The 12,440-nt window shown below is 39.7% G+C and overlaps 1 protein-coding gene across 5 annotated transcripts in view; it reads left to right on the plus strand.

The window, feature by feature from the left end:
• XRN2 (5'-3' exoribonuclease 2) overlaps positions 1-12,440 on the plus strand; it is an 81,996-nt gene that overhangs the window by 43,338 nt on the left and 26,218 nt on the right. For all 5 annotated transcript variants that reach the window (XM_002710942.6, XM_008256330.5, XM_089307371.1 and 2 more), the window contains 4 exons: positions 3,328-3,411; positions 4,804-4,901; positions 5,452-5,531; positions 8,637-8,693. In XM_002710942.6, the coding sequence (XP_002710988.1) occupies positions 3,328-3,411; positions 4,804-4,901; positions 5,452-5,531; positions 8,637-8,693 (319 nt within the window). The remainder of the gene's footprint in view (positions 1-3,327; positions 3,412-4,803; positions 4,902-5,451; positions 5,532-8,636; positions 8,694-12,440) is intronic.

Genomic DNA, 12,440 nt, shown 5'->3' on the forward strand with positions numbered 1-12,440 from the left:
GATGACTGATAGTAAAACACAACTAGAAAATCTCACACCATAAGCCAACTTCTGTTGCACACCAGAGCCCCCTTTCAGCAAACATTTTCCTCTGCCGTACATTTTTTAGGATAATGAGCACATTCAGTAAAACTGTGTTTTCACTTTCTGCTTGATTATTCTCTGTGGTTGGGATGGCCAGTAAATGACCACAGAGTTGTGAGGCAAAGGGGAATAAATAATGATTTACAAATTGAAAAATTATTATTTTGTGAGACTTTAGGGTTGACTTTTATTAGGAGCAGGAATTTCCTATTATTTAAAGGAATGATTGTTTAAAGGAAGTGTAGCCCAGTGTTAGGGCCGTGGTCATATAAGTGTTGTTCTGTGGTCATCGTTTGTTAGATGGAAGTTTCAGACAGTGTTTGAAGGTGCTTTGTGTAGGATGTTTAGTTAAAGTAGAGACAGGAGGCATAGAATGGGAAATGGTAAGGTAAGAATAAGTAAATTAATTAGTAAATATGTTTATGTGTTTGTCACATAAGTATATAAATTCTTACCTGAATTTACTAGTAGTAGTAGACATGCTGGTGGCTTGATAGCTGTGTCACTGTGGTGTGTATCTTTTCTATCACTGACCAGAGATGTTTTTGATACAGTTTAACTGCAGAGGAAAACTAAGATAATACACAAAAGTTGCAGTTTCTGCAAATGTTTGCCACCCACTTGTTGTTTTCTGTTTTTTAAAAATTTTTTTCCTGACAGGTGTGAAATGGTATCTCATTGTGTTTTTATTTCATTTCCCTCATAATTAGCGTTATCAAACAATTTTCATGTGTTTATTGGTCTTTTCTATATCTGTGAAGAAACATGTATTTGCGTTCTTTGCCCATTTTTTTGAATTACAGTCTTTGTTTTATTTTTGCATTTAGGAGTTATTCATATATTTTAGACATTAATCTTCATTGGGTATTTGATTTGCATTCATTTTCTCCCATTTTGTGAATTGTCTTTTCACCCTGTGACATTGTCTTTGGATGCCTAAAAGTGTTTACTTTGGGTGAAGTCTTTCGTTGCCTGTGTCTTTGATGTCATATCCAAGAAATCATTGCCAAATCCAGTGTCATGAAACTTTCTCCTGTGATTTCTTCTAAATGTTTTTATTGACTTATTTATGTATTTATTAAGTTTAGCCTGTACATTTAGGTAATCAATTCAGTTTTAGTTAATTTTTGTGTATGGTATAAGGCAAGAGTCTAATCTCTCTTCTTTTATATGTAGCTATCTAGTTTCTTAGCACTATTTGTTGAAAAAAACCTTTCCAAACCTTTGTATGGTCTTAGTACCCTTGTTGAAACTTAGTTGACCATATATACTCGTATAAGGGTTTGTTCCTGGGTGCTCTATTCTATGCCTTTGTTCTGTTTGTCTGTCCTTATGCTAGTACCTTATGCTAGTACATATTGTTTTAATTACTGTGGCTGTGTAATTTTGAGGTCATAAAATGTGTTTTACAATTTGCTCAAGATTGTTTTGGGTATTCAGGGTACCTTGAGATTCCATATGCATTATAGGATAGATTTAGACTTTGACGTTTGGTATTTTATAAGCTCAGTAGCAAGAAAAAATTTTAAGCTAAAATTCAGTACTATTAGGAAATGTATATAATTATTCCCTCATACATGTTTTTAAAGTTTAATTAGTAATGGTAGTACAATAGTTAATCTCTTGCTTAGAAGATAAAATATCTGAGTACTTTTCCAATATTTTTTAAGTATGTGTATTTATCAACATTATATATAATTTAATAGCAATACGATGGATTTGTAAAATTCAGTATAGATACATAGATACTGTGTAGTTTATATATGCACAGGAGGTTTAAGTAACTTGATCAGAGCCACACATTGGCAGAGCTAGGGTCTGAACCCAGAGACTGACACTAGAGCTCACATTTGAAAGGGTTGTGCTTCTCTACGCGTTAACCATTACTTGGGCCATCCCTGGTGGCTGAGAGAGTTATATGAGGTGTTGCTTGTAAATGCTCAGTGAACAGTAGCTGGGTGTTCTCAGTCTTAGAATCAGCTCATCCTTAAGCGCTGGGCGTTGTCAATCTGGATGTAAGACATTCCTTTCTGCCCTGGCCAGTTGGGCTGATCTGCTGCCTAGTAATTTTATTGCTGTTGTAGCACTACAAGCTGTTTATTGATTAGATTTAGATTCTGGAATTGATTTTGTAGCTAAGTCTTTCATAGGTTGTCTTCTTAGGCCCTGAGTATAGAAGGTAGAAAACAAAGGCTAGATAATGCTGTAGTTTCTCTTTGATGTATTTCTCTTGAATGTATGACCAAATAAAACATGAGCAGCTCCTTAGGTTTGTTTCCCAGTAATTGAAATGGCCTGACTCAAATGATGGATGTTCATATTTTTGAAATTGCTTTTAGACTATTGACAATTCATGTTAGAACTTAGTTTATTTTTTGACTTAAAAAAATCCTCCTGCTATGTAGTAAAATTGAACACATTTCCATGCTTAGAAAATATTGTGGACTTTGAAAATACTGTGGAAACCTTTTCATTTCTTAAAATTGTAAAGGGAATAGTCACAAATAAAGTAGTTTTGAGTGGCGGTAGTTTCAGAATTATTTAACATTTGTCTTTGTTATTTATCTTAACATTTTTATTTAGCTAAAGTACCATTTGTACTGCTTTAACAGAACAGACATGTGCTTTAGTAACTTTGTGTGTTTTTCTAGTGATAGGCATTGTATTAGATTTATACTTTGAAAATTATGTGCATGGTTCCAGATAAGGCAGTGCCCTTAATTCCGGAATACCATAAAATGAAGAACTCTGTTCTACCCAGCATCCCCAGGTTACTTAAGCAAGTCTCTAAAGAATTGCACAACACATTTATAATGTCAGAACAGAACTTCTTAGTATTTTACTTGAATGATCTTAGGTTAAAAACAAGAGACCAAGTACTAGAGAATGAAAGGACAAGCTCAAGTCTCAGGGAGATTAACTGTCTTGCGTGAGGGCATCTTAGTAAATAGGTGAGAACCCAACTGCTGTCCAGGTGACCAGTGGTTCATTTCATTTATAAATGTTACCATTTCAGAGTCAAGATCCAAAAAATGTGATTGTCCATGTGAGCCACTTGAAGGAAGATACATAGGATTTTTCTTCTCTCACCATATAGAGTATTTGGGTCTAAGTTTTGACTAGAGTTCAGTTCCAAGATGCTTTTAAAGCAGCAGGGATATTCTAGAACTGCTTCTGAGGAGTGGTGATATGTTGGAGTCTGATGATCCTGACTGGGTGGTTTGTGGGCCTTTGTTTCTCCAGGTGTTGCTCTGTTGCCGTTCGTGGACGAGCGCAGGCTGCGAGCCGCCCTGGAAGAGGTGTACCCAGACCTGACTCCAGAAGAGAGTAAGTCAGTGCTTCTGCTCCATCAGCACCCAGTCTGCGTGACACGGGCTTAGGCTCTTCAAAGAGTTCACGGACAGTGGAATCACAGTTTATTTTGTTGTGAAAAATTTAAAAGAATCTGCATAGGCTTTTTCATAGTATATATTTTCCTTAAACTTTCTGAAGCCCTCTTATATAGACTTTGTTTATTTTCCATAAAGGGAGCCTAAACCATTAATTTTACTTCTCTATAACAAATGTTAACTTTGGGCCAGCGCCGCGGCTCACTAGGCTAATCCTCCGCCTTGCGCCGGCACACTGGGTTCTAGTCCTGGTCGGGGCGCCGGATTCTGTCCCGGTTGCCCCTCTTCCAGGCCAGCTCTCTGCTGTGGCCAGGGAGTGCAGTGGAGGATGGCCCAAGTGCTTGGGCCCTGCACCCCATGGGAGACCAGGAGAAGCACCTGCCTCCTGGCTTCGGATCAGCGCGGTGCGCCGGCCGCGGCGGCCATTGGAAGGTGAACCAACAGCAAAGGAAGACCTTTCTCTCTGTCTCTCTCTTTCTCACTGTCCACTCTGCCTGTCAAAAAAAAAAAAAAAACACACACACACACACACACACACACAAATGTTAACTTTGGTTCTCAATTTGTAAATTTAGTAATACTTAAGTAAAAACTTTCAAGTTTCTAGTGTTTATTGAATTTATTAAAGAGCAACACTTCAGTAATACCCTTTGACTTTTTGATTTTTATATGATATAGACCTGCAAAAGTTGGGAAGATTGTTTTCATTTTCTTTGTCTACCTTCTCCCTGCCTTTCCTCCCCAAGCAGTAATAACTCTACTTGAAAAGATTAGAGTAAAACAGGCATTTTCCTTTAGAGTGCAACTTGAAATGTTGCATCAAAAGTGGCATTTTATAGTCGTGACAGTGAAGAAATTCAGATTGGGGAAATTGCAAAGGTCAGCTTGGAAAAACTGATTCAGTACTGGTCTACTTAGCTGTGGAAGCAACTTGTTAGCTGTCTTAAGAATAATTTTAATCATCAGTGATTCTATTTCTTCACAAAATGTTTATGTATTTTAAATATGTATTTCTTGTACTAAGAAATTGAATTCTTTATAAATAAGAAAACCTTGCCCTTTATCTTACAGTATATCCAAATAGCTTTCAGTGATTTTTTTTTTTCTCATAGTCGTATTTGGTCTTGGAAATGTTACAGTCAAAATATTTTGCTCCCATAGAGAGACATCACATACCTAGGGCTGTCACTTTTGAAATATTTTTTATAAACACGATGCTGTAATTAAGTTGTAAAATTTTAGATGTGTCCTTTTGTTTTAGTCTCATACAAATTGCGCTTTCAGCTATGCTTGTTGAATGCATGGTCACTTTTTCCTACTTTTCCCTCAGATAGAAGAAACAGCCTCGGAGGAGACGTGTTGTTTGTGGGGAAACATCACCCACTCCACGACTTCATTTTAGAGCTATATCAGACTGGGTCTGCAGAGGTAGAGTGTGCACTTTGGTTCATTTAGCAGTATATTTTGTATAAAATTTGGGTGAAATGTACATAATATAAAATGTACTATTGTAACCATTTTTAAGTGTGAAAATCTGTGGCATCAAGTATATTCACAGTGTTGTGCAGTCATAACTACGATCCATTTCCAGAACTGTTTTATCACCCAAACAGAATTTCTGCACACACCAAACAATATTAAACAGTATCTCCCTGTTGCACCATCCCTCCAGCCTCTGGTAACCTCTGTTCTATTTCCTGTCTCTGTGAATTGGCCTGATTTTGGCATCTCCTGTAAGGGGAATCACAATGCGAATCCTTTGTCTGCTTTCACTTAGCCCAGTGCTTTCATGTTTCATCCATGTTGTAGCATATATTAGAATTTCTTTTTCCATTGGTTTTTATATAAACTGCATTTTGTGTATTGGTTCATCAGTTGATAGACACTTGGCTTTAAAATAATACTCCTCTGAACATGTGTGTACAAATATCTGCTTGCGTTCTCATTTTATATGCATTTGGAATGCATTTTTCCACAGCCAGTGGATGTGCCACCTGAACTATGTCATGGGATTCAAGGAAAGTTTTCTTTGGATGAAGAAGCCATTCTTCCAGATCAGTAAGTGTTCATTTATATATAACTGAGGTGAATGGAAGGAAGTTTACTTAGCAGATTTTCCTTGTCTAATATTTTAAAAATAGTGATAAAATGGTATTTTGATCAGGGAGTGGGTGTTTAATGAACAAGATGCCCACATTTCACATGGGAGTGCCTGGATTTCCCACTTCTAATTCCTACCACCCGGGTAGGAGACCTGTATTGTGTTCCCAGCTGCTGGCTTTGACCCCAGCCATTGAGGGCGTTTGGGGCTGTGAATCAGCAGATGGTGATGTGCTCCTGCTCACTCACTCGTTCTCTTTCTCTCTCTACATCTCAAATTAGAAAAAAGGGGAAAAAGGAGCAAACCTTGTTGGACTAAGAAAGGGCTTGGATTTAAAACCCAGTTTTTTTTTCTTGATTTTTTTTTAGAAGATTTCTTTATTTATTTGAAAGGCAGAATTAGAGAGTGAGAGGAGAGACAGCTCTTTTGTCTGTTGGTTCACTCCCCCAATGGCTCCAGCAGCTGGGACTGGGCCAGCTCCGGGTCTCCCAGATGGGTGGCAGGGTCCCAGGAAGTTGGGCCATCTTACACTACTTTGCCAGGCCATTAGCAGAGAGCTGGATCAGAAGTGGAGCAGCCGGGACTCGAACCGGCATCCATATGGGATGCCAGCACTACAGGTGGTGGCTTTACCTGCTTCGCCACAGAACCGGCCCCAAGCCCAGCTCTTCAACCATAGTAACTGTTACCTTACACAGGGAGCTCTGATATCAGGGCATCCACAAAGTTAAACCAATTTTCATAATAATAATACTTAGATGTTAGCAGTGTTATTGCTTTTCTCAGTCTGTTTCTTTATTGAGTGTACAGTGGCATTTTCCTAAGGCAAAGTATAGTGTGTGATCTCCAGAGATCACATCAGAAACAGAGAAGAGAGTCCAGTTGTTAGAGTGACATTAAGCTATTTAATGAGGTGTTTTGTTTTGTTTTGTTTTGACAGGCAGAGTGGATAGTGAGAGAGAGAGACAGAGAGAAAGGTCTTCCTTTACCATTGGTTCACCCTCCAATGGCCACCACGGCTGGCACGCTGTAGCTGGCGCACCGCGCTGATCCGAAGACAGGAGCCAGGTACTTATCCTGGTCTCCCATGGGGTGCAGGGCCCAAGCACTTGGGCCATCCTCCACTGCCTTCCCGGGCCACAGCAGAGAGCTGGCCTGGAAGAGGGGCAACCGGGACAGAATCTGGCGCCCTGACCGGAACTAGAACCCGGTGTGCCGGCGTCGCTAGGCGGAGGATTAGCCTATTGAGCCGCGGCGCCGGCTGAGTGTTTTTTTTTTTTTTTTTTTTTTTTTTTTTAAGATGTTTGTTTATTTGAGAAGTAGAGTTACAGACAGAGAGAGAGAGTGATCTTTCCTCTGCTGGTTTGCTCCCCCAATGGCCACAGCTGAGCTGATCTGGAGTTGAGAACTGGGAGCTTCTGCCTGGTCTCTCACACAGGTACAGGGACACAAGGACCCGGACCACCTTCCACTGCTTTTCCCAGGCCATAACCAGAGGGCTGGATTGAAAGAGGAGCAGCCAGGACACAAACTGTCACCCATGTGGGATGCCAGCACTGCAGATGGAGGCTTGGCCTACTACACCACAGTGCTGGCCCCATAGATACTGAGATTTTTAAAAATGTAAAGCAGTGACACTTTTCTCATTTATTTGTGTCTTGCTTTATGCTTGCATGTATAGTTTTGTTATCTTTGATTCAGTTTTCAAAAAATTTTTAGTTTTAATTTTCAGTTGGTAAATATTGATAGATATAGTTGATAGACATTGATTGATAAAAGTTGTTTGAGGTACTCACTAATTTTGAGTGTCAAGGGGTTCTGAGACCAGAGTTTGAGAACTGCTGCTCAAGGTTAATGTGAGTGTGTCCGGGAATGATACTGTGTGTTATGTGGTGTGCATAGCTTCAGCTTTTTGAATAGTATTATGGGGCTTCCCAACATGTTTACTCTGGGCTGGCCTTGTGGCCCAGTGGGTTTAAAGCCTCTGCTTTCAGCCCAGCATCACATACTGGTGTGCAGTTCGAGTCCTGGCCCAGCTTCCTGCTTCCAGCTAATGCCTCTGGAAAGGCAGAAGGTGATGACCCAAGTACTTGACCTCCTGCCACCCATTTAGGAGACCTGGATGGAGTTCCCGGCTCCTGGCCCTGACTGTTGTGCACATCTGTGGAGTAAGCCAATGGATGGACAGTGTATTTCTCCCTCTGTCTCTAGTGCTCTGCCTCTTATATAAATAAGTAAACGAGGGGCTGGTGCTGTGGCACAGTGGGTTAATGCCCTAGCCTGAAGCACCGGCATCCCATATGGACACCAGTTCGAGACCCAGCTGCTCCACTTCCTATCCAGCTCTCTGCTATGGCCCGCACCCATATGGGATACTGGGAAGAAGCTCCTGGCTTCAGATTGGCACAGCTCTGGCCGTTGCGGCCATTTGGGGAGTGAACCATCTGATGGAAGACCTCTCTCTCTCTCTCTCTCCCTCTCTCTCTCTGCCTCTCCTCTCTCTGTGTAACTCTGACTTTCAAATAAATAAATCTTTAAAAAAAAAATAAGTAAACGAATCTGCAAAAAATAAGAAGTCCTTACCCTATCTTACACTCCCCGTGGCAGCGAGTAAGATCTGCTTGCTGTGTGTTCTGAGAAGCCCCTGGAATCTATGACTTTCATTTTTGTCACTCTGGGTGATGCTTACTTGCTGGCATTGTGTTGTGATTTACAGGTGCATTTCTCTGCTAATAGGGTTGAATGCCTTATGGTTAATGGTTACTCATTCAATTTTCCTCATTTATAAAGAAACTGCTTTTTTTATTGAGTAATCTACTCCCCCACTCCTTTTTGATTTGTTGGGTTTTTTACAAATCCAAATTCTGATACAAGCCATTTGCCCATAATTGTTTCCTGCTGTGAGATGACAAACAAGGATGATAGGACATTATAAATGGTCATTTTTTTGTGTGCATTTTAATGATTTCTCTCTTCTAAAGTCTTAGAAATGTAGCATTATCTTTCTTTGTCTTAACCTTAAAGATTATGATTTACAAACACATGGTCTTGTTTCCTTTTAGAGTGGTATGTTCTCCTGTTCCCATGTTACGGGATCTGACACAGAACACTGCAATCAGGTAGGTATTCCAAAATTCATGGCATTTGTCCAGAACACAGTTCTGAACTTGCAAATAAATTTTAGAAGACTCCCGATTCACAAGGAAATGTCAGCTGTTAATCCGACAGTGCTTTGAGATGGGAGAGTCCCTGTGTTGCAGACCTCAGAGCAGAGCCTCTTGACTTTAAATTATGTATATTGTTAAGGTTACTGATTTAACAAGCTTGCTTATCTGTTTTCTGGTTTCCCCGGCAACCTCTAATTCTCCTGGATTAGTCAAGCTGGAGGCAGAGAGAGGCGTTTCTGGTAGTTTGCTAGGTAGAAGCAAACAGTCTTCCATACATACCCCAGAGGCTCCTATGACTTCAATGTATTTTAACAGATTGATTTATGATGTTTATAACTGTGGCCCCGCAGAGCTTAAAAACAAAAAATACGGGGCTAGCGCTGTGGTGTAGTGGGTAAAGCTGCCGTCGCCTTGCAGTGCTTCATCCCATATGGGCACTGGCCTGTTCCAGTCCTGGCTGCTCCACTTCCGATCCAGCTCTCTGCTATGGTCTGGGAAAGCAGTAGAAAATGGCCCAGGTTCTTGGGCTCCTGCACCGGCGTGGGAGACTCAGAAGAAACTCCTGGCTCCTGGCTTTGGATCCGTGCAGCTTTGACCATTGCAACCACCTGGGGAGTGAACCAGTGGATGGGAGACCTCTCTCTGTGTCTCTGCCTCTCTCTAACTCTGCCTTTCAAATAGATCAATGAATCTTTAAAGACAAAAGAATGTATTTGATATATATTTTTAATGTTTATGTATTTTCATCTATTTGAAAGGCAAAGCAAAAGAGAAGGAAAAAAGATCTTGCATCCACTGGCTCAATTCCCAAATGCCCATATTAGCCAGGGCTGGGCCAGACAGAAATTGGGAGTCTGGAACTTCAACTGGGTCTCGCATGTGGGTGTCAGGGAGCCAGGTACTTAAGCCATCATCTGCTGCCTCCCGGGGTATGTTAGCAGGAAACTAGATTGGAAGTGGAGTAGCTTGAGCTCAAACCAGTACTCCAGTAAAGAACGCAAGTGTATTATACTCCTTGATAACCTCAGTTAAGATGAGAAATAATCATCTGTGAAAAAATCTTAACAGTTATTATAAACTTAAAGGCCTAATTTCTGTTATCTGAAAAATTTATTATATCACAGTTCTTCCACAGTGATAGCATTTTTTGAGTAAAAATAATGTTAAAATGTAGTAAGATTGTTTAGAATAAAAATCAACAAGTTTACCACTCATTGTGTAATAGAGTTCCTAAAGTTGATGGCAGAGTTTATGTTGTCATTTTTACCAATCTTTCGGCAGTGACTAAAGCATTTACAGCTCAAGTATTCAAGAATTTGAGAAAACCCTGCTAATCCTGAATTCTCCTTTCCCGAGCATTTTTATTTCTCTCCCTCTAAGGAAATATTTTAGATTTTACATAGATTTCTCATTGTGAAGCAAATTATTATTTCCTATCGTTAATGGATTTTGATAGTAACTGCCATTTTAGATAGGCTTTTATTTAAAGAAAGCTATTATGAGTTTGGAAATTCTTCTTGGATTAGATACTTTCATTTATCTTCACACATGATTTTTTGTTTATCTTTACACTTAATTTGTCCTGGCTTTGTCTTCATGCTCTTTTGTTAAGGGTGCAGTACAGAATTGAAAGCCATGCTCCTAAGCCCATAACAAACAATCTGGCTCTGACAGACCCAGTGTGGACATTGTGTATTAACCCTTGGGGTCTCTGGCTTGCCTTGGCGCTTTAGGGCATTTAATTCTGCCAGTTCTCTCTGTGGCTTGTCACTTGTTTGCTTGCACTCGTCAGTTTTTCTGTATATTTTCAAAGGCTGCCCTGCCTGGCCCTCTAGAAGAGTTAATTCTACTTATCTTTCTAATTAGGATAAAGAGGACTGCCCAAAGGAGAGCTTATAGAATTAATGGACAGATCCTGGAATTTTTGCATGGATGATGTTGTTGTTGGTTAGCTACTTCTGAGCCTGAAGCAGCCTTTGGTTTTTGGTACCCACTCAGTTCATGAAATTATTAAATTTATAAAACAAATTCAGGATGTATGTGCATATTCAGGCAAATGTTAAGAGTAAGTTTAATCATAAAATTGATTTAATTTTTCTAAAGATTTGTGAAAGATCAAAGTTAACTTTCACACAAGAAGTACTTTTCAGTGTTTTCTCTGAGGGATAATGTGAAGGCTGAGATCAATTTTATTGGACATTTATTTGTTTCAAGACTTGTGTATTCTAGTATTATACTTCCTTTGTGAACAAAAGTCTGAAAATGTATCCTCTGGCATTAATTGCAAGTTATTGTTATTTTGACTTCTGGAATTTTCTCCCCCTCTTTAATTTGGATGCATCCAGTATGCTGTTCCATATTTGACAAGCTGTTTGCTAGAGTTTGAATTAGTTATTCCCATCGCGTTTGGTCTTAGCTGTAGTGTTGAGAATGTATATTATACAGATTATTAAAGTATCTTAAGAAAAGGACCAACAGAGAATAGTTAGGTGTGACCAAGGAGACCACATTTTCTTCAACTCTGACTTTATAAATCATTCAGCATATCAATAGCTTAGCTTTGAATAGACCTGAGGTATCTTGGGGCCGGCACTGTGGCATAGTAGGCTAAGCCTCCGCCTGTGGTGCTGCCATCCCATATGGATCCTGCTCTCTGCTAATGGCCTGGGAAAGCAGTCAAAGATGGCCCATATGCTTGGGGCCCCTGCTCCTGGCTCCTGGCTTTGGATTGCCCCAGCTCTGGCATTAAGGCTATCTTGGGAGTGAACCAGCAGATGGAAGACTAATCTGTCTCTGTCTCTTTGTCTGCTTCTCAAATAAATAACTTTAAAAAAAACTGAGCTATCTTAATTTTCCTCACCCTTATCTCCCTCCACCATTATAATTTGCATATACATAGTATTTTTCAAATAATTCTTTGTTAAAATATAAACCTGCATTTGATTTTTAAATTATAGAAGAGTTTTCATAGGCAGCAGCACAATTTTCTGTTCATTTGGAAGGATAAATGCATGTACCCACACTTGCTCTTTGAAAGCCTGTCACCATTTGGTAGAGCCCCAGGTCTGTGTCTGAATCCGCAGTTCCTCAAGGGAAACTTCACCAGCCAGGCCGGTTCCTATATGACCCTTGACCTCTGTATCTGCTTCCTGTTTTTATTGGAATGCTCTTCCCTTATTTTCTCTGGTTGACCAGAGCCTACCCTTCATTTTTTTTTTTCCTTCTAAAATAGAGTTTATATAATTTGTATATGTTGTTTTCTAGAATATAGCAATGTTCAGTCATTTTTTTCTCTATCTGAATCATAGCAAAGCTCAATTGTTGCTAGTATTGCCAAATCTCCAAGAACTTAAACCTTTTTCTCCAGAGGAGTGCTCCTCAGTCTTCTGTATCCACCTTTGGATGAGTCCGGCAGGAATAGAACATTTTATATTTTAAAGATACTTTTCAAATGTGAATATAAATGGAAATGGCTTTTGTTGTTGTTGTTGCTAGCATAGCCATTACTGCAGCATTTGTGAGGCTCATGGTTGGCAGGCAGATAACTCAAAATTAAAAACCCGAAGGGTGTGGAATGAGCAGTAGGCTTCATGGAAATTTGACTTTTACACCTTTTCAGAACACTGAACTTGTTGACCTCTTCTGATAGAATATCACAGTCCTGTAAACTTGAATCATGACATTTTCCCCAAAAGAGCG

The sequence above is a fragment of the Oryctolagus cuniculus genome, chromosome 11, assembly GCF_051225735.1.
Source record: "Oryctolagus cuniculus isolate XC-2025 breed Fujian yellow rabbit chromosome 11, ASM5122573v1, whole genome shotgun sequence".
Lineage (NCBI taxonomy): Eukaryota > Metazoa > Chordata > Mammalia > Lagomorpha > Leporidae > Oryctolagus > Oryctolagus cuniculus.